Genomic DNA, 27039 nt, shown 5'->3' on the forward strand with positions numbered 1-27039 from the left:
AAATTGGAGCGGGACGACCGTTGGTTGGTCGTTCGGTTGGCCGTTGTAGGGAAGCAGCCTACTCACGCCGTATAAAATTCACATCAGTCTTTCCATTGTGTGCCAGCCTAGTCCGCTGTAACTAGCTCTGACGTCATAAATGTTGCGCAATACTTTAAAAATCAAGTAAATAACGTGAAATGTTTCTAGCATGTCAGGAGTAATACTAAATCAATATGTGTTGTATATCAGTTCAATAACTTTAGCCATTTTCGAAATTTGGACGTTTTTCTGTAAAAATCATTGGCGCAACAGAAAAGAGCTAGAAACTTAAAAATTTATATTTAGATTCCTTTTTCATAATAATTTAGTAGAAACAGTATTTTGGATCTCAAAAAAAAATTATTTGATGAAATCCATAATTTTCTAGTTTTTGTCTTAGAAGTTAAGGAAGCAAGATAGATTAAGTAGGCGAATAAATAAAGCTAGGATATTTAAATTTAAGTAGATGGGAGATCCGCTATAATCATAAAGATGTGAGAAATTTCAATTGAATGACTATAAAACTATAGCGATAGCGTATCTCCAAAGGGCAAGTTCAGAGCTCGTCTACTGCGTGTAGTGTAATTAAATTAATTCTCTCGCCCAAAATATTTAACTTAGCCACGTCAGACTTTTATTATGATTACTTACCTCTGTGCTGAATGCACATTTAAATTGAGAGCTTCACCGGCCATCAGCAAAGGAAGCGATGATTTATTCAATAACTTGTAGTGGTGCAGTACTAGCCCAGCGGCTAGTCGGGAGAGCAATTTTGATCAGGCGTTCCCTTAGCTGTCCGCACCGCGGCTTTATATATAAGAACGCTGTGCGAGGAAAAAAGGCCCCAGTTCTCTCCAGAAGCTGAATAGCACATCACCTGTGCCAGGGGTCACGTCGCGTCGGTATCATTGCTATAAACAGCCTCGGATGCCGTAATAAGTTACTCGGGATACGCGTAACCATGAAATCATTTTCGAGTGAAGTGTTAATTCTGGGATAACTTTAATGATCTATCTTCAGTTTGCGTATGTCGTATTTTCACGTGCCGCCGCGGGACAGACATTCTACCATTATTTAGCGTGGCGTTTGATGAACATTATCATCAAATTATGGCGAGCATTCACTTAAACATTTAATTTGAACAGTTATAGTTGTATCAGCGCATTAGACACTGAACTGCTCTGTTAGTCAGATTGTGTGGATTCTTTTTGGTCTGTGCCTTTCAGAATATAGTGAACATTTTTAGAGAATCGTTTTTGTTTATGAATCCCAGACAATCTGCTAATTCCTCAGAGCTATAAGCTGTAGCTATAAGTGTATTTCTCACATGAAGTGGGCACTAGGAATTCTAATTACAGGCTTCACGTTTTGCTAATCACTTTCTGGTTGCTAATATTGTAGTTAGAGAGCCAGTGCTGAGAACGGCAAACAACAGCATAAATAATAGGAACATTTATATAACAATTAATTCCACCCGCCGCCACACATATGGTTAATCGGCCGGGAAATGCATCTTTTCTACATTACATTCTACATTTAAATAACAACAATAATAATTCCACCAGCCGCCCCACACCGTCTCTTCGGGCGACGTGTATTCGGTCCCTCGACCGTTTCTGGTCGTCGTCAGTTGGTCATCTTTCCGGACGTGGGTCGGTTCCTTCCTTGTGCAGAGATGTGGCCAATGCGCAAGAGTTACCTCTGCATGGTTGGGCCCGAGCCAGTGTGCCCGCCCGGGTCACCGTGTCTCCGAATTCCGAACGGACATCGAGTTGAGTCGGGTTGGAGCTGCATCCAGCTTCGGATAGCCTAGACGCGCTCGACCGTTTCTGATACATGTAACTTCAGTGCGAACGACCTGGGTTGGTCGTTCAGTCTGTCGTCTCATCGGACTACGTGTATTTGGTCGCCGACCGCTTGTGGAAACTCTCTGTGTGTAGAATTCATTCGTCCTTGTTATCCCACATTGCCTTTATGATTGTCCGCAGCACGTGGTCGTGCGGTAGCGTTCTCGCTTCCCACGCCCGGGTTCCAGGGTTCGATTCCCAGCGGGGTCAGGGATTTTTCTCTGCCTCGTGATGACTGGGTGTTGTGTGATATCCTTAGGTTAGTTAGGTTTAAGTAGTTCTAAGTTGTAGGGGACTGATCACCATAGATGTTAAGTCCCATAGTGCTCAGAGCCATTTGAGCCTTTATGATTGTTCGAGTTCTTGTGCAAATGTGTTTACTTGCAATCGTGTGCAGCTTCTGTGATTTCCACTGAGAATAAAGTTGTGTTTTCGTAGAACTAACAGTAACTGGTCTTGGCCCGTTTCCACAACCTGATCCGCTTTGTAATGCAAAACACGAGGTTCCAACAATGTTTGCGAAGTTTGAAAAATTGATCACGGTGAGTTGTTCATCTTGATATGACAGTTGGCCTAGTACACTACTGGCCATTAAAATTGCTACACCACGAAGATGACGTGCTACAGACGCGAAATTTAACCGACAGGAAGAAGATACTGTGATATGCAAATGATTAGCTTTTCAGACCATTCACACAAGGTTGACGCCGGTGGCGACACCGAAAACGTGCTCACACGAGGAAAGTTTCCAACCGATTTCTCGTACACAAACAGCAGTTCACCGGCGTTGCCTGGTGAAACGTTGTTGTGATGCCTCGTGTAAGGAGGAGAAACGCGTACCATCAAGTTTCCAACTTTGATAAAGGTCGGATTGTAGCCTATCGCGATTGCAGTTTATCGTATTGCGACACTACTGATCGCGTTCGTCGAGATCCAATGACTGTTAGCAGAATATGGAATCGGTGGGTTCAGAAGGGTAATACGGACGCCGTGCTGGATCCCAACGGCCTCGTATAACTAGCAGTCGACATGACAGGCATCTCATCCGCATGGCTGTAACGGATCGTGCAGCCACGTCTCGATCCCTGAGTCAACAGATGGGGAAGTTTGGAAGACAGCAACCATCTGCACGAACATTTCGACGAAGACTCTAGCAGCATGGACTATTAGCTCGGAGACCATGGCTACGGTTACCCTTGACGCTGCATCACAGACATGAGCGCCTGCGATGGTGTACTCGACGACGAACCTGGGTGCACGAATGGCAAAACGTCATTTCTTCGGATGAACCCAGGTTCTGTTTACAGGACCATGATGGTAGCATCCGTGTTTGGCGACATCGCGGTGAACGCATATTGGAAGCGTGTATTCGTCATCGCGATAGTGGTGTATCACCCGGCGTGATGGTATGGGGTGCCATTGGTTACACGTCTCGGACACCTCTTGTTCGCATTGACGGTACATTGAACGGTGGACGCTACTTTTCAGATGTGTTACGACCCGTGGCTCTCCCCTTCATTCGATCCCTGCGAAACCCTACATTTCAGCAGGATAATGCACGACCGCATGTTGCAGGTCCTATACGGGCCTTTCTGTACTCAGAAAATGTTCGACTGCTGTCCTGGCCAGCACATTCTCCAGATCTCTCACCAATTGGAAACGTCTGGTTAATGGTGGCTGAGCAACTGGCTCGTCACAATACGCCAGTCACTACTCTTGATGAACTGTGGTATCGAGTTGAAGCTGCGTGGGCAGCTGTACCTGTACACGCCATTCAAGCTGTGTTTGACTCAATGCCCAGGCGTATCAAGGCCGTTATTACGGTCAGAGGCGGTTGTTCTGGGTACTGATTTCTCAAGATCTATGCACCCAAATGACGTGAAAATGTAATCACATGTCAGTTCTAGTATAATATATTTGTCCAATGAATACACATTTATCATCTGCATTTCTTCTTGGTGTAGCAATTTTAATGGCCAGTAGTGTATTTTATATTCCTGGATTTCTCTCTCACTATTAAAATCCAAACATGTCTGCGAGTGAGGGGGACGGTGTTCTGGGCAGCTTACATGCGAAGGCAGTGGCTCGCAAGATCTGTCTTCATGCGTTCTCTTTCCGAAATCCCCAAAGGTAGTTTCATTACTACAGTTGGAGGAGATGGGTTCAGACCTCAAGGTGGAGGAAAATAGGATTTGACATCACACCTACATACCAAGACCTCAACTTTCACAGATAAAACATTCCACTCAAGCCTGGGATGTACACCTGCTTGCGTCACATTGTTGTCAGTTTCTGTAACTGCTATGTGGAGCACCGGTATCCATTCTCAGTGCTGCCACAGTTTATTTGTTGGTGGGAGGAAAGAACCAGTGTGCACTCGACCTTGTGACGCCTACTGAGGAGCTGCGTGATTCAGGTCAGGGGAGACGACAATGGCCAGGAGGGCGGTCTGCTGACCCCATACGTGTCCATACCTAATTCAAATGGCAGGGGATGACAGAGCGGTCGGTTGGTCCCGATTGGCCCATCTGGCCCAGAACGCGGAGCTTTGCTTTGCTTTGCTACAATGATACATCCAGTGCGCACCCCATTATCCTTAGTTTCTCTCTGAAAGCCATGAACGGAATGTACAGAGGGGCGCCTAATTCCGTGATATTTGGTTGGTTCAAATGGCTCTGAGCCCTATGGGACTTAACATCTGTGGTCATCAGTCCCCTAGAACTTAGAACTACTTAAACCTGACTAACCTAAGGACAGCACACACATCCACGCCCGAGGCAGGATTCGAACCTGCGACCGTAGCGGTCACACGGTTCCAGACTGAAGCGCCTAGAACCGCACGGCCACACCGGCCGGCTCCGTGATATTTTTCTGCTAATGTTACGCTGTACTCCTGAATGAAAAAGGGGCATTTAAATAACAACTCATGTATGTGGATAGAACGTGCTACAATATTTTTTTAACCCCCGTCGCTAACGGAGGGGTGTTACATCTTTAACTTGTGTGTCTGTGTACCTGTCTGCGGCACAGTAGCTCCCAAATGGAAGGTCTGATTTTAGTACAGTTGTTGTTATGTGAAAAGGGGTTTAATTGCAATGGTTCTTGCCTATGTTCTACGAAAGGCTGTTCAGCAGTTCAAATTGCATCAGATAAATTAAGTAAAAATCTTTTCTTCCAGCGCGCTCTCTTGATATACGCTACATAATACATAAGAGCTACATCAAGTTACATAGTACTAGATCTAAACAAAAGCCCACGACAACTTATGTTTATCGTTTACGGTTGACCACCAATGATGATGTTTGTCATTTGAAGTGTATCTGTGCATCTGTCTGTGACATCGTAGCTCCTAAACGAAAGGCCAGATTTTAGTACAGTTTTTTTTTTATTCGAAAGCTGGTTTAATCGGGATGGTTCTTAGCTATGTTCCATAAATGTCTGTTCAGCTGTTCAGTTTTCATCATCTAAATTAACTAAACACTTTTCATATTAAAAAAAGGACATCACTTCCTAATGTTCGCGGAATATTAAGAAGTGGTTTCTTTTTTGAATACTAAATCAAATGATTTTTTCCTAATAGTTTAGGCAGACTATTGCAAGAGTGCGCAAAGCCAGCCCACTTTCTTCCAACTTCATTTAAAATTAACGCTACTGTATATTGTTTATTTTAACAAAATAAGCTAAATATGTATGAAAATGTATTCAGTGAATATATGAGTGAATTAAAAAGATCAAGTAAATCATGTAAGTGAAAAGTTCGCAATTTCTTGTTTCGTCCCGGAAATTATTTTGTGTGAACGTGGGGATAGAGTGTCGTTAGTACTATGTCTGCCACTAAAATACGAAGTTTAAAAATTATGAAATAAAACTTAAAATTAAAAACAGAACAAAAAACCTCTAAAATGCAAAAGATAGCCTATAGTATTCCTTTACCTTCAACAATATGTTACTACTTATATTACACTTAAAGTTTTTAGTTTTTAAAGGTTTTTGTGTCCTCTTTTTTAAACTTTTAGTTTTAGTTTTATTTGACGAGTATGGTCAAGTTACGCGAATTCTTTACAGACGAATAGGAAAACTGGTAGAAGCCGACCTTGGGGAAGATCAGTTTGGATTCTGTAGAAATGTTGGAACACGTGAGGCAATACTGACCCTACGACTTATCTTAGAAGATAGATTAGGGAAAGGCAAACCCCCATTTCTAGCATTTGTAGACTTAGAGAAAGCTTTTGACAATGTTGACTGGAATACTCTCTTTCAGATTCTGAAGGTGGCAGGGATAAAAGACAGGAAGCGAAAGGCTATTTACAATTTGTACAGAAACCAGATGGCAGTTATAAGAGTCGAGGGACATGAAAGGGAAGCAGTGGTTGGGAAGGGAGCAGGGTTGTAAGAGTACTGGGGCTAGGCTAGTACCATCCCAAAATACCGTTATCCAAAATGGCGGCGATGACGTCATCCTAGATGGCGGCTGTGACGTCAATCAAGATTGCGGATTTTGGCGGGAAAGTGTCACGCCACCCTCGCCCAGAAAAATGGCGCGAAGTTCAAATTCCAACATGAAAATCCATCACACCCCCGTTATCTCTACTAAGCAAAGAAAATGGCGGGAAAAAAGGACATGTCTTCATTATTTAACCAGTTTCAAGCATATGTGTTCTCCACTGGGTCTGGACTCCAACTGGCTTAGTTCATATCGGTGCCAGCAGATGGCGCCACCCTGACGTCTGATTATGACACTAGTACCGTCATTCAGGATGGCTGCACCCAGTGTACCCACCGCGATCTCCAAAGCCCAACTAGCTTATTTCATGTCGGTGCCCCCAGGGGATTCAACAGCGACGACGGGTGATGACAGAAGTACTGGTATTCAAGATGACGGCACCCACTGTGTTCATCACGATCTCCAGAGCCCAACTGACTTAGTTCAAATCGTGGCCACCAGAGGGCGCTACCGTGAAGTCGAGTGATGATTCAAGATCACCTGCTCTCTCTCGCGCATGCGTTATAACCGGAAATGCGCCACGTCAGTGGTCCACGAGCGACGGACTGCTTACGTCACACACCCTCGGCCGCAACCTCCATATTCGCGCGCGACATAGTCTTCTGTAAATAAGCTAACCAAAGTAACACCCACATCGCGCATCTAACACATCTATTACCGAAGTACTTAATTCCATTTCAATATTAATCATATTCAATAACTCAATTTACAATTTCAATATTCAATCATAAAATGAGAAGTTCCACATTTTTCCACCATCAGCGTGGTGTTCATCCATGACCTAGCACACCCCACCCCAAGAATGCTGCACTCCTGTTGGCTACTGCATTAGTCACGTGATTAGACCTGACAGAACCTAGGACTTGCAATCAGTTTTAAGCAATGCCACACCCACCTGGACTTGGAATCGAATAATTAAAGTCTACACCACGATCCTCAGCCCAGCATCACACCCCCTTACCGATCCTTGCTTGCAGGCTAACCTGTACTAATGTGCACAGTGCATGACGTAATCCAAGATGGTGGGGAGAAACGACGGGAAAACAGATCTGAACACAAGTCTTTATTTTGCAGGCAGTGTCTCCACCATGAGGTTTACTGTCCAACTGACACAGTACAAATTACTGCCATCAGAACTGTCATCCCTCCTATGACCTAATCCCAGATGGTGGTCTGTAGGGGCGAGAATTATGCTAAAATTAGTCAGGCTGCGCTAGGCTGCTGGGGAGAGTAAGGAAGGAGTCCACTCCATCTTATGCCTGCGCTCACAATACACAGTCTGCAGACACGCAGATAATTTAACTACAGGCGTTCACAATCCTCCTAAATAATTCAGCACACGTATGTCTAGACACGCTCAGTACTCTCAAGCTGTCCAACCGCCAACCCCAGTCTAGTAGAGCGCTAGACAAGCCCAGTGATGTGGCGCGGCCGTCAGCTCTCAAACCACGCACACGCACCCGCCCGGGTCCCGCAAGTGGCTACTTCTCATGCATACTTCATTTCTGAGAAATTCTTATCCAAATATGTGTTCACCTTGACGCCTATGATGAAGCGATCGGGCGGGAGCGAAAGCACACACAGACGTCCATTTACGGCCGTGCGGCTGCAGCTCGGGTCCCGAGCGCTCCGTCACAGTCCCCGAGCCGCTGTCGTCAAACACCGGTTCCCCAGTTGACACTTTGGTACTTAAAATCTCGCAACAAAATCTTGATGTTTTGGTTATGAAAATTATTTCGCTTATGGAACATGAAATACATGTAGAGTGGTTTGTACCCTGAAGTAATAGTATACGACTGTAGCTCAGTTTTTAAAATTTCATTGTAGCTTCTCTCCATGATACTTCTTGACTTAATGTCTATATCCGGACTTATCTATCATACTGTTCACGATAACTTTATAATACCATCTCAATTCGTTCAATTTTTGGTCTTCGGTCGTTTACCCCTCTGAGTGTTTCCTGAAATGTTAAAATGCCCCATGAACGTTGTTTGCATTGATGGTAAGACTCCTTTCTCTTGACAGTCAGCCGGCTAGTGTGGCCGAGCGGTTCTACGCGCTTCAGTCTGGAACCGCGCGACCACTACGGTCGCAGGTTCGAATCCTGCCTCGGGCATGGATATGTGTGATGTCCTTAGGTTAGTTAGATTTAAGTAGTTCTAAGTTCTAGGGGACTGATGACCTCAGATGTTAAGTCCCATGCCACTCAGAGCCATTTGAACCATCTTGACAGTCCTCCAGTATTTAATGGTCACAGTTTTTAGCCTTGAGGAGGTCCAGTTATGTGTGTTTGCCTTTTTTCTCCGATGTTCGCCAATGGTAAAAAGATTCGCTGTGGACACTAGTTCAACGTTTCCATGGTGTGCCCGATTGCGTTCCTCTACAGCAATTATTTGCCGAGGTTTCTTCCATGTACCCAAGGAGCAACTACCGCATGCCCAATTTTAATCAGGGAGATAGTAGGGGGAACCACGTTCGTATTACTTAAATTTATTCTACTTTTATACTGAAGTCTGCCACTGCTGTATTTCTTTCCCAGATTAACCTTTAACTCTATGATAGACCATGATATGATAGATCATATCTCTCCATCGGATGCTACTCACTAAGAACGACGATACTGAAGATGATTTTTGGTTGGTGGGGCGCTCATATACGCGGTTATCAGCGCCCGTACAAAGTCCCAGTTTTATGCAGACCAATCTTGCCGCTTTCACGAATGATGATGAAATGACGAGGACAACACAAACACTCAGTCCCCGGGACGACGATACTGATTTATACTCGTACATTGATTTCGTGCAACCTGCGCTAGTATGGTTCAAATGGTTCAAATGGCTCTGAGCACTATGGGACTTAACATCTATGATCATCAGTCCCCTAGAACTTAGAACTACTTAAACCTAACTAACCTAAGGACATCACACAACACCCAGCCATCACGAGGCAGAGAAAATCCCTGACCCCGCCGGGAATCGAACCCGGGAACCCGGGCGTGGGAAGCGAGAACGATACCGCACGACCACGAGATGCGGGCCTGCGCTAGTAAACCCAATAATTATGCACTGTTGTTCTACAAACAGGCGTAAAAAAAACCTTCGAAATTCATATTTTATCACACTTGCAAACTGTCCGTAGAATTCTGATGCGACTCAACTGCACGCGACACTTCCGTGCGATACATGAACAACGATTCCCTGCTCGCACTCTGGCGCGTGACTATCAGCGTTTGCGCATCTGGTGAACATAACACCAAGACAGTGTTCTTGCCGGAAAAAGACGCGCTCAGCTCTGAAATCTGCAGACAAGCAGAGACGCGCAAGGGGTACCATTTACCACGTCACACCTCTATCGGTAGTAATAGTCCTTATAAGTTGTTATCAGAAGAACAACATTTGAAGTGGCGGCAGAAACCTTGTAGATCAGATGCGTTTGTAACAGTTAAAACCGCCGATAGCCAAAGACATACTTGCTCTAATACGCCACAAACAAGAAGGCAAGATCAGCGACAGAAAAGTATGACAATCTGTGCAATGCACGCAGTCATAACTGACAGCGTCATGTGAGGAAGAAAATAAATAAAACACACTGAAGGTAGCATGGAAAGTGCTAAAACACCTTTAGGTAAAGCAACAGCACTTAAACGGTTTCCTGCTTAAGATGGCCTTTCGCTCCAACTTTTTTCACCAATCATGGAAAGTAGGAAGAGCTACAGCATCAAATGGTTCAAATGGCTCTGAGCACGATGGGACTCAACTGCTTGAGGTCATTAGTCCCCTAGAACTTAGAACTAGTTAAACCTAACTAACCTAAGGACATCACAAACATCCATGCCCGAGGCAGGATTCGAACCTGCGACCGTAGCGGTCTTGCGGTTCCAGACTGCAGCGCCTTTAACCGCACGGCCACTTCGGCCGGCTACAGCATCCAAATGATCATTATACACTACTTATACAAAAAGTTCCGAGACTGATTTTGTTCCTGGTGTATAAGGGAGATCAGCGCAGTAGCTAGTAGCTACAGTGGCAACTTGAACTAATAACTGTTAACAACCGATATGCGATGTTTCAAACAATTCGGTTAGATGGTACAGCCGTATTGAACCATGAAAATGGTGCCGATGGAAGACAGTCGTTACAAGCGATGTGCTGTAATTAAATTCGTGGGTGGCGAGACTTGGTGTTAGGAGCACGAATCTACCACATAACGACAAAGTGCAGAATGGGTCTCTGATGGTCCACTAAGACTGAAGCAGGTGCGAAAGATAGATCGAAAGTCAAGACGTTACTCAATGCCTTTTTGGCTCTCACAACATTATCACATCTTCTTCGGCATTTGCGAACTGTTCTACACTATATCGTCATGCGGTTAAGTCGTATTGATAAAAACAAGTGTCGTCACCCATGAATTGAATTACAGCCCATTATCTGTAACAAGTGTTTTCCGGTGCACCATCTTGATGGGTCATTGCGACTGACTATCTTATTTATATTCACTTATTTATTTAACTAGATATGATCTCTCTTACATCGGACCAGGGTTCCAAAAATACGGTACGCTTTTTCATAATTTTCCTAAGAAACAAAAGTTTTAATGTGGCATATAGTATTAAAACGATCTGAGTGTACGAAGTAGCAATGTGAGTAAATAATACTGACTAAGAACTAATAAACTTAATGCTGGCAGTACTTGTACTACTGCAGCAGCTACAAGTGATAGTAATAATAGTAATAATATAATAATAATAATAGTAATGAGAATAATAACAATAGCGATAGTAGCGGATATAAAAATAAATTATAGGTAAACAAAATAGATATCTTCAGCAATAGCGAGCCCTGGGGACAGGAAAATTAAGGATACTGCACCAACTAAGATTACTAGGTAAAGAGGAAGATAAGGTTCGAATGAATGACGTGTGAGGGTAATGAGTACATACAGGGACAGTTTTTTAAGATATGTGATTATTCTGGAGCTTGAGATGTTATTCGCTTCTCTAATACAATGCGGGAGGCTATTCCAGAGACGGGTTTATGTTACTGAGGAGGACTTCCAGAAAGTGGCTGAACGAGGGAGTGGGACACAATGGAGTCTGCTCTGATGGGAACTGGTGTTTCTGCCATGCTGTTCAGATAAAAGCGTTATGGTCGAGCAGAGCTATGAGGGACAGTTTTCGTTGATAAAACACTGAAGGAGACATAGGGTATGGAAATGGTTCAAATGGCTCTGAGCACTATGGGACTTAACTTCTGAGGTCATCAGTCCCCTAGAACTTAGAACTACTTAAACCTAACTTACGTTAGGACATCACACACATCCATGCCCGAGGCAGGATTCGAACCTGCGACCATAACGGTCGCGCGGTTCCAGACTGTAGCGCCTAGAACCGCTCGGCTACTACGGCCGGCATAGGGTATGGAAATCTCTGCGCTTGCCTGGGTAGCTGTGCATATGGTGATGAAATGAGATCAGAGGCTCGAACGTCACAAATATAACGAACACAGGCATTCGTGACCAGTTCCATGAGCTCTCCCGAGAAAGGTCCTGCACGATAACATTACTGCAACCAACAACTGGAAGTATAAGTTTATGTAAAAATTTCTTTTCCAGGTCAAGAGAGAAGAGCTTTTTATACAGGGAAGTCCATTGATCGTGACAGGGTCAAATATCTCACGAAATAAGCGTCAAACGAGAAACAGTAAAGAACGAAACTTCTCTAGCTTGAAGGGGAAAACCAGATGGCGCTATGGTTGGCCCGCTAGATGGCGCTGCCATAGGTCAAACGGATATCAACTGCATTTTTTAAAAAATAGGAACCCCCATTTTTTATTTCATATTCGTGTAGTAAGTAAAGAAATAGAAATGTTTTAGTTGGACCACTTCTTTCGCTTTGTGATAGATGGCACTGTAATAGTCACAAACATATGGCTCACAATTTTAGACGAACAGTTGGTAACAGGTAGGTTTTTCAAATTAAAATACAGAATGTAAGTACGTTTGAACATTTTATTTCTGTTATTCCAATGTGATACACGTACCTTTGTGAACTTATCTTTCCCGATAACGCATGCTGTTACAGCGTGATTACCTGTAAATACCACATTTAAGCAATATGTGTAACGACATTCCTCTCAACAGCGAGTAGTTCGCCTTCCGTAATGTTCGCACATGCATTGACAATGCGCTGACGCATGTTGTCAGGTGTTGTCGGTGGATCGCGATAGCAAATATCCTTCAACTTACCTACAGAAAGAAATCCGGGGAAATCAGATCCGGTGAACGTGCGGGCCATGGCGGGCCATGGTGCTTCGACAACCAATCCACCTGTCATGAAATACACTATTCAATACCGCTTCAACCGCACGCGAGCTGTGTGCCGGACATCCATCATGTTGGAAGTACATCGCCATTCTGTCATGCAGTGAAACATCTTGTAGTAACATCGGTTGAACATTACGTAGGAAATCAGCATACATTGCTCCATTTAGTTGTCATCGATAAAATGGGGGCCACTTATGCTTTCTCCCATAATTCCGCACCATACATTAACCCGCCAAGGTCGCTGTTGTTCCACTTGTCGCAGCCATCGTGGATTTTCCGTTGCCCAATAATGCATATTACGCCGGTTTACGTTACCGCTGTTGGTGAATGACGGTTCGTCGCTAAATAGAACGAGTGGAAAAATCTGTCATCGTCCCGTAATTTCTCTTGTGCCCAGTGGCAGAACTGTACACGACGTTCAAAGTCGTCGCCATACTATTCCTGGTGCTCGAAATATGGTACGGGTGCAATCGATGTTGATGTAGCATTCTCAACACCGAAGTTTTTGAGATTCCGGATTCTCGCGCAATTTGTCTGCTACTGATGTACGGATTAGCCGCGACAGCAGCTAAGACACCTACTTGGGCATCATCATTTGTTGCAGGTCGTAGTTGACGTTTCACATGTGGCTGAACGCTTCCTGTTCACTTAAATAACGTAACTATCCGGCGAACGGTCCGGACACTTGGATGATGTCGTCCAGGATACCGAGCAGCATACATAGCACCCGCCCGTTGGGCATTTTGATCACAATAGCCATACATCAATACGATATCGACCTTTTCCGCAGTTGATAAACGGTCCATTTTTACACGGGTAATGTATCACGAAGCAAATACCGTCCGCACTGACGGAATGTTACGTGATACCACGTACTTATACGTTTGTGACTATTACAGCGCCATCTATCACAAAGCGAAAAAAATGGTCCAACTAAAACATTCATATTTCTTTACGTACTACACGAATATGTAATAAAAATGGGGTTCCTATTTTAAAAAACGCAGTTGATATCCGTTGGACTATGACAGCGCCATCTATCGGGTCAACCATAGCGCCATCTGGTTTCCCCCTTCAAGCTAGACGAATTTCGTTCTTTGTAGTTTTTTCGTTTGATGCTTATTTCGTGAGATATTTGGCCCGGTCACTATCAATGTACGACACTGTATAAATTTAAGGAAGAGGGGGGAGAAAGGAAAGGAAACGGAAGGAGCTATAAATGACAGCTGCATCGGGGCGTTATGTGGAATCAGTGGCTGCGAGTGAACGTGCATACCGGCCCGGTATTTGAACCTGGGATATCCTGCTTACGACGCAGCTGCGTTAACCATTGCGCCAGCTGGACACAGTATTCACTGCAGCTGCGCAGACTATCTCTGTAGGACCCCCAGACGATGCACATTACCACCTAACGCCTGGTGTCTGCAGTCCACTTCCATGTCCTCAATGCTCGCTACTTTGAGATGCCCACAGGAGCTCGAACGTAACTTTGACATGTCCGAAAGAAGAGACACACGCATTCATATAACATACAATAGCTTTTCATATTTTTTTAGTGCATGGAGAGATGCTGATGCCTTCTCGCGCATTGCAGTCATGTACTCAGTCCGAGAGGTTCCACGCCCTCTTTTGCATGTCTCCTGTCATTTTCATCAATTATATTAATGTTCTATGTCATTGCCCGGTAGTAACAGCCCGAATAAGGTTATTGTAATGAGAGTATTTATACTGAGGGCTCAAAAAATACTTTTCACTTGATTCCTAAACATGTTGTTTTACTTCCTTGGGTGGCCTGTGCGAGGCGAACATCGGTGGACGCAGCACACTGCGTTTCCGGTTGTGGGCTGCACTTCCCTGGATTCTGTGGGGTTCGTACAATAGGCTTAAGCGCCTGGCGGAACGACTGACGTCGGTCGAGTCTCGCCTATTGTATGCAGGGCGAAACGACCTGCGAGACGTCTGAAAGTCGCAGCAGTTTATGTGTTTACCGTTACGGCGCGTCCGGAACGAAGATTCCTGGCACCGACTGACTGCATTGTCCTCTTGATTCTGAGAATACTTGCGGACCTGCCCGCTGGGTGCGACTGTCTGGCGCCCGACAGCAGGTGGTCTACGCAGGTTGTTTTCGTAGCCGGTCAAACGGCAAGTTCAGTGGCCTCAGCTGAATAGCAGAGGCATGATTGGTCAACTTAAACTGAGGCTAGTTGACGTCATAAAGCCCTGCTCGGAATTGGAGGGAACGGTCGCTATTGGCGCAAATGATGTTCTGAGACAGTTTGGGGGAATTTTGGAATCAGAACTGAATGCTGATTCGCGGAGAGTAGGGAGTAGAGCAATGTTGGCTTCGCTCTTGCATCGCATCACGGAGAGGATTCAGGATCAGATCTTCGTCGGAGTCGGACGTTCTTGCGACTTGGTCCCCCGTTTTCGGAAGAACTTAGAATTCACGGACAGCCTTCGCGGCCAGCGGTTGACACAGAGTTTCTGCACGGCAGAAGTCGGCGCCTACATCATCAGGACGCTGCCTACCGACGACGTGCTGCAGATTTCAGTACTGGTACAGAATTTTGCGGCTCCAGCATTGTAGGACCTTATCAATTTTATACTGAATCCCTCAGCAGCACGCGCGCTCGCTTTGCTACAGGTCCACCTTGCTTGTTTCTCCTTGTGATCCCAGCATTTATGTTGTGATACATAATAAATCTCATTGTCATATTTAATCCGCATATCATTTGGTAGATATAGGCAGAATCCCATTTCCTGTTGTTTATTATGATAAAGTTCTCTTTTTTTGAGTAGATTACGATTTTTATTAAATTATTGTGAGTGTGTACTCCTTAGTTTACCAACTAGCAGGGTCCACCATTATTTCCCTCCGTTACCGTTGTGAGCATAATTAATTATGCGGTAGGTAAGGAGGGGGTCGAGTGCATGTCTCGTTCTCATGCAAAATTCGTCTCAATTAAAGAGGTACAAACTCTTCTCCACCCTGGCACCTCGCAAGTTCAGATTAGATTTTCATCTATTATTACTCCTACACAGTTTGCTGGAAGAGAGAAGTTTATATTTGTTCCATTTAGGGTTAAAGATGCTAGGGATTCCAGACATATAGGGTTAATAAGTCTAGAATGACCAACAAGATGGGTTTAGCTTTAATCCTACACCCTGCACCCATTTTGATAGTGCTCAGAGGTTAGTATTGAGATTCTCGGGAGCTGTTTCTAGGTTTATTCGTTTTGCAGTTAGACATAACTCGACGATATCGGCGTACTTGTGGTATTTTCAGCAGAACAATACTATTTGCCGGCCGAAGTGGCCGCGCGGTTCTGGCGCTGCAGTCTGGAGCCGCGAGACCGCTACGGTCGCAGGTTCCAATCCTGCCTCGGGCATGGATGTGTGTGGTGTCCTTAGGTCAGTTAGGTTTAACTAGTTCTAAGTTCTAGGGGACTAATGACCTCAGCAGTTGAGTCCCATAGTTCTCAGAACCAGCCAATACTATTTGTCGAAATTGTTTGAAATTTCGTACATCTGTTGTTCATAGTTGTTAGTTCAAGTTACCACCACAGTTACTGCACTGACGTCTTTTACACAGCAGGGATACTAACAGTCTCGGAAAGTTTTTTTGACGGACCGTGTACGATAATTCTTACCGACGGCATGTACCGCAAAAGTGCACAAATCTTAATACTGACACTGTATTTTAATTTTGCTCTTTCACAGCTATACACATAGGTAACTTCCAGTCAGATTAAAACTGTGTGACGGACCGAGACTCGAACTCGGTACCTTAGACTTTCGCGGGCAAGTGCTCTACGAACTCAGCTACCCAAGCACGACTCACGCAACGTCCTCACAGCTTTACTTCTGCCAGTACCTCGTCTCCTACCTTCCAAACATTCTGCAAGGTTCGCGGGAGAGCTTCTGTAAAGTTTGGAAGGTAGGAGACGAGGTACTGGCAGAAGTAAAGCTGTGAGGACGTTGCGTGAGTCGTGCTTGGGTAGCTGAGTTGGTAGAGCACTTGCCTGCGAAAGTTTAAGGTACCGATTTCGAGTCTCGGTCCGTCACACAGTTTTAATCTGCCAGGAAGTTTCATATCAGCGAACACTCCGCTGCAGAATGAAAATCTCATTCTGGATGCACATAGGTATCCGAATCGGCACAGAAAGCTTCTGGAAAGCCCTCTTCCGCCGGCGAGATCGCGGTTCTCTCTTCAGTTTACGACTGCGGCCTCCGCAGCTGGGGTGAGGCGAGGCGCCGGCCTACCTTCCTGGACGCAGGTGAGCAGCGCGACCTCGGCGGAGTCCTCGAGGCAGTGGGCGCTGAACTGCGGCCAGAAGCGCACCCACTCGCTGGAGTAGGTGCGGAAGCAGAGGCGGCGGCACGCGGTGGAGGCGGCGCGCGCGCAGCAGTGCAGCTTGGCGGCGTCCATTCCCGCGCGGTCGATGCGCGAAGACGCCGCCTCCTCCGCCTCCGCGCCGACCGCCCCCAGCCCTGGCGCGGCCCCCGCCGCAGCCTCCCCGGCCGCTGGCTCCTGCTGACGCTGCAGGAAGCACTGCCACAGTCGGTCCTGCGAGACACGAGGGTAACTTTCGCACGACCGCGGCTGACCACGCATCGAAAGTTGGGCGGTAACGGAAGTGAGAGCCAACCTGCGTGGCTAACTACTAGGATAAGGATATGTTGAGTGGTACTTAAGATAGGTAAATAAATTAGTGAAATCAATGTGAAGTGGAGACTAGAAAATAAATGAAAAACTCAGTTTAGTTTAGAAGAGCTACACTCTGGCAAACAGCGGGCAGAGCAGAGAGGCAATGGCCGTGAAGTCAGCACATTCAGGAGAAGCCATCGCCCTCCCCACATAAGCAGACGCTATCGATTCAGCCGTCAGGGCATCGCCCGACCGGCTCACGTGTTTCTCAATTGTCACATGTGATCAAAGGCCCTCGCCTACATTCCAAGAGCCAATGACCGACGTTAAGAAGATTCTTCGAGAAGCTTTTCAACGTGACAGAAGAGGCAATGACCGTAAAGTCGTTCACCTCCAGTGAACTGAAGTAAATAAATACGCGAGACGCAGTGGGCCCGACAGTAGTTTTCAGTTCAGTTTCGGTACTGAAGACCGTCATGCAAGAAGAGACTACATCGTACACAGAAGCACCAAATCCGCCGCTGTAATGGAATAGAAAGCAGCAGCCTCGCCGCCAGAAGACAGAAGTTAGAAGGTATTTGAAGACTGATTTCTACGTACCCGGGTGACTCGTGAGGACGGGAAGGAGACGGTCTCACATCAGCAGTCATCTGTGAGGTGGTGATGAAAATCTGACAGCCGAAGACTGGCAAGCTGGAATCCGTTGTTCGAGTCTGGGACACTGGCCTTTCCCCGCCGCGCCGCTCCGCTGGCCGACGTACACTGTCACACGTGGCCGCATAGAGAGAGAAACACCGGGACGCCACATCCAAGGTATCACCATCCAATTCACGACTTCGTTCTTAATAATTAAACGGGGCACCTCAACGATGCGCGTCTCCAGTCACCTGGGCTAAACAGCGACACGAGATGCACACCACCAAGCATAATCAGACGCCGCGGCCCACGCAGCAGAAGGCTTCACAGACGACACAGTTGCCGCTCTCCCAGCCAGAACAATCCAGTAAGGAAACCATTGTACAAAACTTTCAATAAAAGTTATCTTATGTAAAAATGCTGTTTCATTCTACCTCATACCCGAGCCAAGGAAGAACCCACCCAGCTCACATGTTGTTAAGAGAGAAAAAGTAATTTATTTAGTGTTTTTCACCCTGACATAATTTTTTAGAATCAAATGCCCTTTGCAGTAATGCTCATCCTGACAATTGACTAGCATCAAAAGAGGTTCCAAGTTACAGATATAATGTAGAACAAAATCGAGCTGCAGGAACGCATTACAAACAACAATGCAAAGTGCTTAAAGATGTTAAGAAGGCAAAAAAATGTTACATGGTGATAAAATAGCTAATTCTCAGGATAGTATTAAATTAAATGTAAAGGTCAGTCGTGAAAGGAATGTCTGTGCAACATCACACGGTCGACGATATTAAGCCAACATGTATTATCAGTGTTTTTTGCTACTCAGATATAGCCTCTGTACAGTACTCAATAACCTCTTTATGAATGTAGAGGGTGAAATGATGTAACTCTCTTCACAACAGGTTTCCAACACTTCTACCTCAAATGACATGGGGGAGATTGGGTAAATAACTGAATCGCTGAAGACTGAGGAATCCCATGGGTATGATGGGCTATTTATAGGTTACGAAAGCACTTTCTACATCTGCATCTACATCCATACTCCGCAAGCCACCTGACGGTGTGTCGCGGAGGGTACTTTGAGTACCTCCATCGGTTCTCCCTGCTATTCCTGTCTCGTATTGTTCGTGGAAAGAAAGATTGTCGGTATGCCTCTGTGTGGGCTCTTCGCGAGATATACGTAGGGGGAGGCAATATACTGCTTGACTCCTCGGTGGAGGTATGTTCTCGAAACTTCAACAAAAGCCCGTACAGAGCTACTGAGCGTCTCTCTTGCAGAGTCTTCCACTGGAGTTTATCTATCATCTCCATAACGCTTTCGCGATTACTAAATGATCTTGTAACGATGCGCGCTGCTCTCCGTTGGATCTTCTCTATTTCTTCTATCAACCCTATCTGGTACGGATCCCACACCGGTAAGCAGCATTCAAGCAGTGGGCGAACAAGTGTACTGTAACCTACTTCCTTTGTTTTCGGACTGCATTTCCTTAGGTTTCTTCCAATGAATCTCAGTCTGGTATTTGGTTTACCGACGATTAATTTTATATGGTCATTCCATTTTAAATCACTCCTAATGCCTACTCCTAGATAATTTGTGGACTTAATTGCTTCCAGTTGCTGACCTGCTGTATTGTTGCTAAATGATAAAGGATCTTTCTTTCTATGTATTCGCAGCTCATTACACTTGTCTACAATGACAACCTCTCGATATACTACAGCAGCATCCACAAAAAGCCTCAGTGAACTTCCGATGTTATCCACAAGGTCATTTATACATATTGTGAATAGCAACTGTCCTACGATACTCCCCTGCGGCACACCTGAAATCACTCTTACTTCGGAAGACTTCTCTCCATTGAGAATGACATGCTGCGTTCTGTTATCTGGGAACTCTTCAATACAATCACACAATTGGTCTGACAGTCCATACGCTCTTACGTTGTTCACTAAACGACTGTGGGGAACTGTATCGATCGCCTTGCGGAAGTGAAGAAAGACGGCATCTACAGGGAACCCGTGTCTATGGCCCCCTGCGTCTTGTGGACGAATAGCGCGAGCTGGGTTTCACACGATCGTCTTTTTCGAAACCCATGCTTATTCCTACAGAGTAGATTTCTAGTCTCCAGAAAAGTCATTATACTCGAACATAATACGTGTTCCAAAATTCTACAACTGATCGACGTTAGAGATGTAGGTCTATAGTTCTGCACATCTGTTCGACGTCCCATCTTGAAAAAATTTATATATATGGATATTTAGGGTGAATTAAATAAAAACTTAGTTTCTGCATGAAATCATGTAACTCTCTTCATAATAGCTTTCCAACACTGCTATCTGAAAAGACATGGGGGAGACTGGGTCAGTAATTGAACCGCTCAAGACTGAGGAATCCCATGGGTATGATGGGCTATTTATAGGTTACGAAAGCACTTTGCTACATAGGTCAGCCTTGTAGTTAACCATATTTGTAATTATGGTTCCATATCACGATTGGTAAAAACTGGTTCCTTATAAGATTACTTTGTTGTCTGTTGATCTATCCGTCTGTCCGTCTGACTACTAACGTCCCTTTTTCTCAGAAACGGGTAGTCGTTTAAAATTGATATTTAAGCCACATGCTACGGTCTACGTTCCGTTGGCGGTGTAAAACATTGAAGCTTCTAAGTCAATGAAATCAACAGATTCGGCCATTAATGTAACACACTTACTCGCAAACCACTCGTGAAAACATATGCGTTAATCCGCGTTGACCTAGAATCATGAAATTTTTCAGGAAGCAAGTTTTCACACTACAAGGAAAGGAAACAAACCGAAAATTGTTCACTTGTAATTATATCACACGAAGCTGATATTTGATTGCCGTCAGACCCTGTACGTGACGTAAATTTTAAATTCATACGTCTAACCGTTCCTGAGAAAAAGGGTTTGTAACATACAGTCAGACAGACAACCGGATAACAATTGATAATCAAATATTATTGTCCTGCGAGACACTTAAAAATCAACAGTTTTCAGATTCACTCCTTTCCTTATACTGTGAAAACTTGCTACTTGCCAGATTTCACGATTTTAGGTAAACGGGAAATACCACACAAGTTTTGATGAGTAAGTTTGCGATTGTGAAATTATATGACATAAATGGCCGTACCTTTAGATTGCATTGTCTTCGAAGCTTAAATGTTTTACTGTGTCAAGGGACCGTTGTCCTTAGTGACACAAATCTTCACTGGATATACCGACCCGTTCCTGAAACAAACGGTTTTAACAGTCGGAGAGACGGACAAACGCGCAGACAGACGGATAACTGGCGATCGTAAAACGGTTCCGTTTTTACCGATAGGGGTACGAAGCACCAAAAAGGAAGGAACGATTAATGCAAACTATTTTAAACCAGTTCTATGTCACTGGTGTTTACAAAAGTTATTAACAAGTCTATATATAGATAGGGTACTTGATAATTTCAATTCAAGTACTTTAGTGTCAAACATAGTTTCGCCTTAGAAGTCGTTTAACGACTCAAAGAGTGTATTCTGTTTCCGCCTGCCGCTGTGGCCGAGCGGTTCTAGGCGTTTCAGTCCGGAGCCGCGGTGCTGCTACGGTCGCAGGTTCGAATCCTGCCTCGGGCATGGATGTGTGTGATGTCCTTAGGTTAGTTAGGTTTAAGTAGTTCTAAGTTCTAGGGGACTGATGACCTCAGATGTTACGTCCCATAGTGCTCAGAGCCATTAGAACCATTTTTGAACTCCTTCTATTCTGTCGGGGCGTTTCGGGAAAAATATTAAGCAAATGCGTGGCTGGTATTTTTGATTATGGTAGCATATGTTCAAAAGCTTTTTGTATGCGCAGAATTCGCGTAAATTTTATTTTGTCATTAACTTTCCTGATGTGATTTAATGCATTGATGCGTTCCATGACCAGGGGTATTGGCTCGTAAGTTTAGTCCTACAGAAGCAGACATGAAAATTAAAACCACACTGCTGGCCACCGTAAATGCAACACCCTGAAGGAAGCATCCGAATCAAGTGAAATTTACACCATGGGTTTGCAGCGATGAGATATGCAACTGATTAGAATTTCAGCGCAGACGCACATCACGCACGCCTGTGGCGCCACCTCATAACGCCATTTAAGGCTTGGCGATTTCGACGAGTGTACGTTCGGCACGTGTGTTTACCTTGTGGTTGTTTCACAAGACGATCAGTTATGCCTCGTAGACAACAGCGAACATCGTTTGATCAAGTATCCGAGTTCGACAGAGATTGTGGATTATCATACAGAGAAATCGCTAGTCGTGTTGGACGAAACCAAACAACTGAAATGCGGATATGTGACCGTTGGATGCAGGAGGGTACGAAGGACCGACGTGGTAGATCGCATTCACCTCGGTGCACCACTGCACGTGCTGATAGGCAAATTGTGCGCATGGCAGTGACGGATCGCTCAGTGACATCCCGAACCATAGCACAGCACATTGCGTCTGTAACGCATCATCCAGTGTCTGCGCGTACCATTCGACGCCATTTACAGCAGAGTGGTCTGTCCGCAAGACGTCCATTGCTTCGTCTACCATTGACGCAGAACCACAGACGTCTCCGTCACCAATGGTGTGATGACAGACGGATGTGGACGGCAGAATGGAATGACGTTGTCTTTACTGACGAGGCACGCTTCTGTCTGCAGCACCACGATGGTCGGATTCGAGTGTGTAGACACCGTGGAGAGAGGATGCTGGACAGCTGCATTATGCACCGCCACACTGGTCTTGCACCGGGTTTTATGGTATGGGGCGGTATTGGATATTACTCTCGCACGCCTCTAGTACGCATTGCCGGTACTTTCAATAGCCGTCGCTACATATCCGAGGTGCTGGAGCCAGTTGTCCTTCCTTACCTTCAGGGCTCGGCCACAGCCATATTTCAACAGGATAATGCGCGACCACACGTGGCACGCATTGTCCAAAGGTTCTTCGTCAATAACCAGATTGAAGTGCTTCCCTGGCCGGCTCGCTCTCCGGATCTTTCGCCGATAGAAAACATGTGGTCCATGGTTGCTCAACAAGTGACCCAGATTACATCCCCAGCTGCCACACCAGATAATCTTTGGCAACTTGTGGAAGCTGCTTGGGCTGCTGTACCCCAGGAACACATCCAACGTCACTTTGACTTAATGCCGAGACGTGTGGCAGCGGTGATCTCCAACAATGGCGGCTACTCTGGCTACTGATTATCAGAATATTCACTGACTTTGTTCCGGTCTGCTGTATGTCGCCAACGGACGATCGTGAAAAAATACAGAAACAAACTTGGGCTTCTTCCAGCATATCGAATGTTCAAATAAGGTATGAGAATGTAGCCGAGTAGCGTCCTCGACAACAGCCTGTGTTTCGACAGGTGAACACTCCGTCACTGTATCGTTTAATCCGATAATGATTCACAGACAGTAAGTGTCAGCATTAGCATGGAGGGGGGACGCGGTAAACGGTGCAGTCCTTTTCGTAATGCGGAAACGAAGCGATTTATTTGCCGACTGAAAGGGAATAATCATAAGCTTTCGGAACAAGGCTGGAAGCTTATCTTAAAGGGCCAAGTTTGTAAACGGTTCGGGTGCCGCCCTGGTTAAAGTACACCGTGTATGGCAAAATGGCGCTATCCAAAACCGGCACCGAGGGTGAAGAAACGTGCAGCTGTTGAGCAACTATGTAAACCAAGGGGCTACCACAGTGTCTCCTCAACCACCGTTCAGCGAACGTTGCTGCATATACAGGGTGTTTCAAAAATGACCGGTATATTTGAAATGGCAATACAAACTAAACGAGCAGCGATAGAAATACACCGTTTGTTGCAATATGCTTGGGACAACAGTACATTTTCAGGCAGACAAACTTTCGAAATTACAGTAGTTACAATTTTCAACAACAGATGGCGCTGCGGTCTGGGAAACTCTATAGTACGATATTTTCCACATATGCACCATGCGTAGCAATAATATTGCGTAGTCTCTGAATTAAATTACCCGAAGCCTTTGACAACGTGTCTGGCGGAATGGCTTCACATGCAGATGAGATGTACTGCTTCAGCTGTTCAATTGTTTCTGGATTCTGGCGGTACACCTGGTCTTTCAAGTGTCCCCACAGAAAGAAGTCACAGGGGTTCATGTCTGGCGAATAGGGAGGCCAATCCAAGCCGCCTCCTGTATATTTCGGATAGCCCGAAGCAATCACACGATCATCGAAATATTCATTCAGGAAAATAAAGACGTCGGCCGTGTGATGTGGCCGGGCACCATCTTGCATAAACCACGAGGTGTTCGCAGTGTCGTCTAAGGCAGTTTGTACCGCCACAAATTCACGAAGAATGTCCACATAGCGTGATGCAGTAATCGTTTCGGATCTGAAAAATGGGCCAATGATTCCTTTGGAAGAAATGGCGGCCCAGACTAGTACTTTTTGAGGATGCAGGGACGATGGGACTGCAACATGGGGCTTTTCGGTTCCCCATATGCGCCAGTTCTGTTTATTGACGAAGCCGTCCAGCTAAAAATAAGCTTCGTCAGTAAACCAAATGCTGCCCACATGCATATCGCCGTCATCAATCCTGTGCACTATATCGTTAGCGAATGTCTCTCGTGCAGCAATGGTAGCGGCGCTGAGGGGTTGCCGCGTTTGAATTTTGTATGGATAGAGGTGTAAACTCTGGCGCATGAGACCGATACGTGGACGTTGGCGTCATTTGGACCGCAGCTGCAACACGGCGAACGGAAACCCGAGGCCGCTGTTGGATCATCTGCTGCACTAGCTGCGCGTTGCCCTCTGTGGTTGCCGTACGCGGTCGCCCTACCTTTCCAGCACGTTCATCCGTCACGTTCCCAGTCCGTTGAAATTTTTCAAACAGATCCTTTATTGCATCGCTTTTCGGTCCTTTGGTTGCATTAAACCTCCGTTGAAAACTTCGTCTTGTTGCAACAACACTGTGTTCTAGGCGGTGGAGTTCCAACACCAGAAAAATCCTCTGTTCTAAGGAATAAACCATGTTGTCTACAGCACACTTGCACGTTGTGAACAGCACACGCTTACAGCAGAAAGACGACGTACAGAATGGCGCACCCACAGACTGCGTTGTCTTCTATATCTTTCACATCACTTGCAGCGCCATCTGTTGTTGAAAATTGTAACTACTGTAATTTCGAAAGTTTGCCTGCCTGAAAATGTACTGTTGTCCCAAGCATATTGCAACAAACGGTGCATTTCTATCGCTGCTCGTTTAGTTTTTATTGCCGTTTCAAATATACCGGTCATTTTTGAAACACCCTGTAAGCTTCCATACTAGCCTGAGAGCTGTTAAACACGGACGATTGCTGGAATTTGGCAAGCCATTACCGTAACTGGACGTCTAGTGAGTGGCGACGGGTGGCCGTTTATGTGAGTGACGCATTATGCTGCGTCCTACTGATGGTCATTGACGTATATGGTGGCCGAGCGGTTCTAGGCGCTACTGTCTGGAACCAAGCGACCGCTACGGTCGCAGGTTCGAATCCTGCCTCGGGCATGGATGTGTGTGATGTCCTTAGGTTAGCTAGGTTTAAGTAGTTCTAAGTTCTAGGGGACTGATGACCTAAGATGTTAAGTCCCACAGTGCTCAGAGCCATTTTCTTGGCGTATATGGCGTGAAACGTCTGAAAGCAAACACACTGCAACCAGGAGGGAGCCTTTTGGTCTGTAGAAAGTTTTCGCGGCACTCCCTGGGCGACCTCGTCTTCCTGGAAGGCACAGTGGATCAAAATAAGTAAGCGTCTATCCTTGGGGAAAATGTCCTCCCCCTGTATGCTGTTTGCTTTTTCCTCGGCACGATGAGATCTACGAGCAGAACACCGCAACATGTCACACAGTGCACAGTGTACGTGCGAGGTTCGAAGAAACCGGGATAAACTTACCGTATTCGCCTGGCCAGTAAACTCTTCGGATTTAAACCCAACAGAGCTCACATTAACACGAATGGACACTGTGGATGTAAATACAGGGTGATTCAAAAAGAATACCACTACTTTAGGAATTTAAAACTCTGCAACGACAAAAGGCAGAGCTAAGCACTATCTGTCGACGAATTAAGGGAGCTATAAAGTTTCATTTGGTTGTACATTTGTTCGCTTGAGGCGCTGTTGACTAGGCGTCAGCGTCAGTTGATGCTAAGATGGCGACCGCTCAACAGAAAGCTTTTTGTGTTATTGAGTACGGCAGAAGTGAATCGACGACAGTAGTTCAGCGTGCATTTCGAACGAAGTATGCTGTTAAACCTCCTGATAGGTGGTGTATTAAACGTTGGTATAAACAGTTTACAGAGAATGGGTGTTTGTGCAAAGGGAAAAGTTCTGGACGGCCGAGAACGAGTGATGAAAATGTAGCACGCATCCAGCAAGCATTTGTTCGCAGCCCAGGAAAATCGACTCGCAGAGCTAGCAGAGAGCTGCAAATTCCACAATCAACTGTATGGAGAGTCCTACGAAAAAGGTTAGTTATGAAACCTTATCGTCTGAAATTGGTTCAAGCACTGTCTGCAGCTGATAAGATTAAAAGAATCGATTTCTGTGATTTTATCCTTGCTGAAATGGAAACAGATGAATCTTTCGTTTCAAAGATTGTGTTTAGTGATGAAGCAACTTTCCACACTAACGGGAAAGTCAACCGTCACAATGTCTGTATATGGGGCACTGAGAATCCGCGGGAAACAACTCAGTATGAACGTGACTCGCCTAAGGTGAACGTATTCTGTGCCATTTCAGTCAATAAAGTTTTTGGTCCCTTTTTCTTCGAAGGTGCTGTGGTGTCACCGCCAGACACCACACTTGCTAGGTGGTAGTTTTAAATCGGCCGCGGTCCATTAGTACATGTCGGACCCGCGTGTCGCCACTGTGTGATCGCAGACCGAGCGCCACCAAGGCAGGTCTCGAGATACGGAATAGCACTCGCCCCAGTTGTACGGACGACGTAGCTAGCGATGCACACTGACGAAGCCTCGCTAATTTGCAGAGCAGATAGTTAGAATAGCCTTCAGCTAAGTCAATGG

General features: G+C 45.5%; 1 protein-coding gene across 1 annotated transcript in view; it reads right to left on the bottom strand.

Moving 5' to 3' along the window:
• Positions 1 to 27039, bottom strand: part of LOC124593768 (reversion-inducing cysteine-rich protein with Kazal motifs-like) — a 208104-nt gene that overhangs the window by 110514 nt on the left and 70551 nt on the right. Inside the window, exon 7 of the mRNA XM_047132117.1 lies at positions 16957 to 17260. Within this exon, the coding sequence (XP_046988073.1) occupies positions 16957 to 17260 (304 nt within the window). The remainder of the gene's footprint in view (positions 1 to 16956; positions 17261 to 27039) is intronic.

Source organism: Schistocerca americana, chromosome 2 (genome assembly GCF_021461395.2).
Source record: "Schistocerca americana isolate TAMUIC-IGC-003095 chromosome 2, iqSchAmer2.1, whole genome shotgun sequence".
Classification (NCBI taxonomy): Eukaryota; Metazoa; Arthropoda; class Insecta; order Orthoptera; family Acrididae; genus Schistocerca; species Schistocerca americana.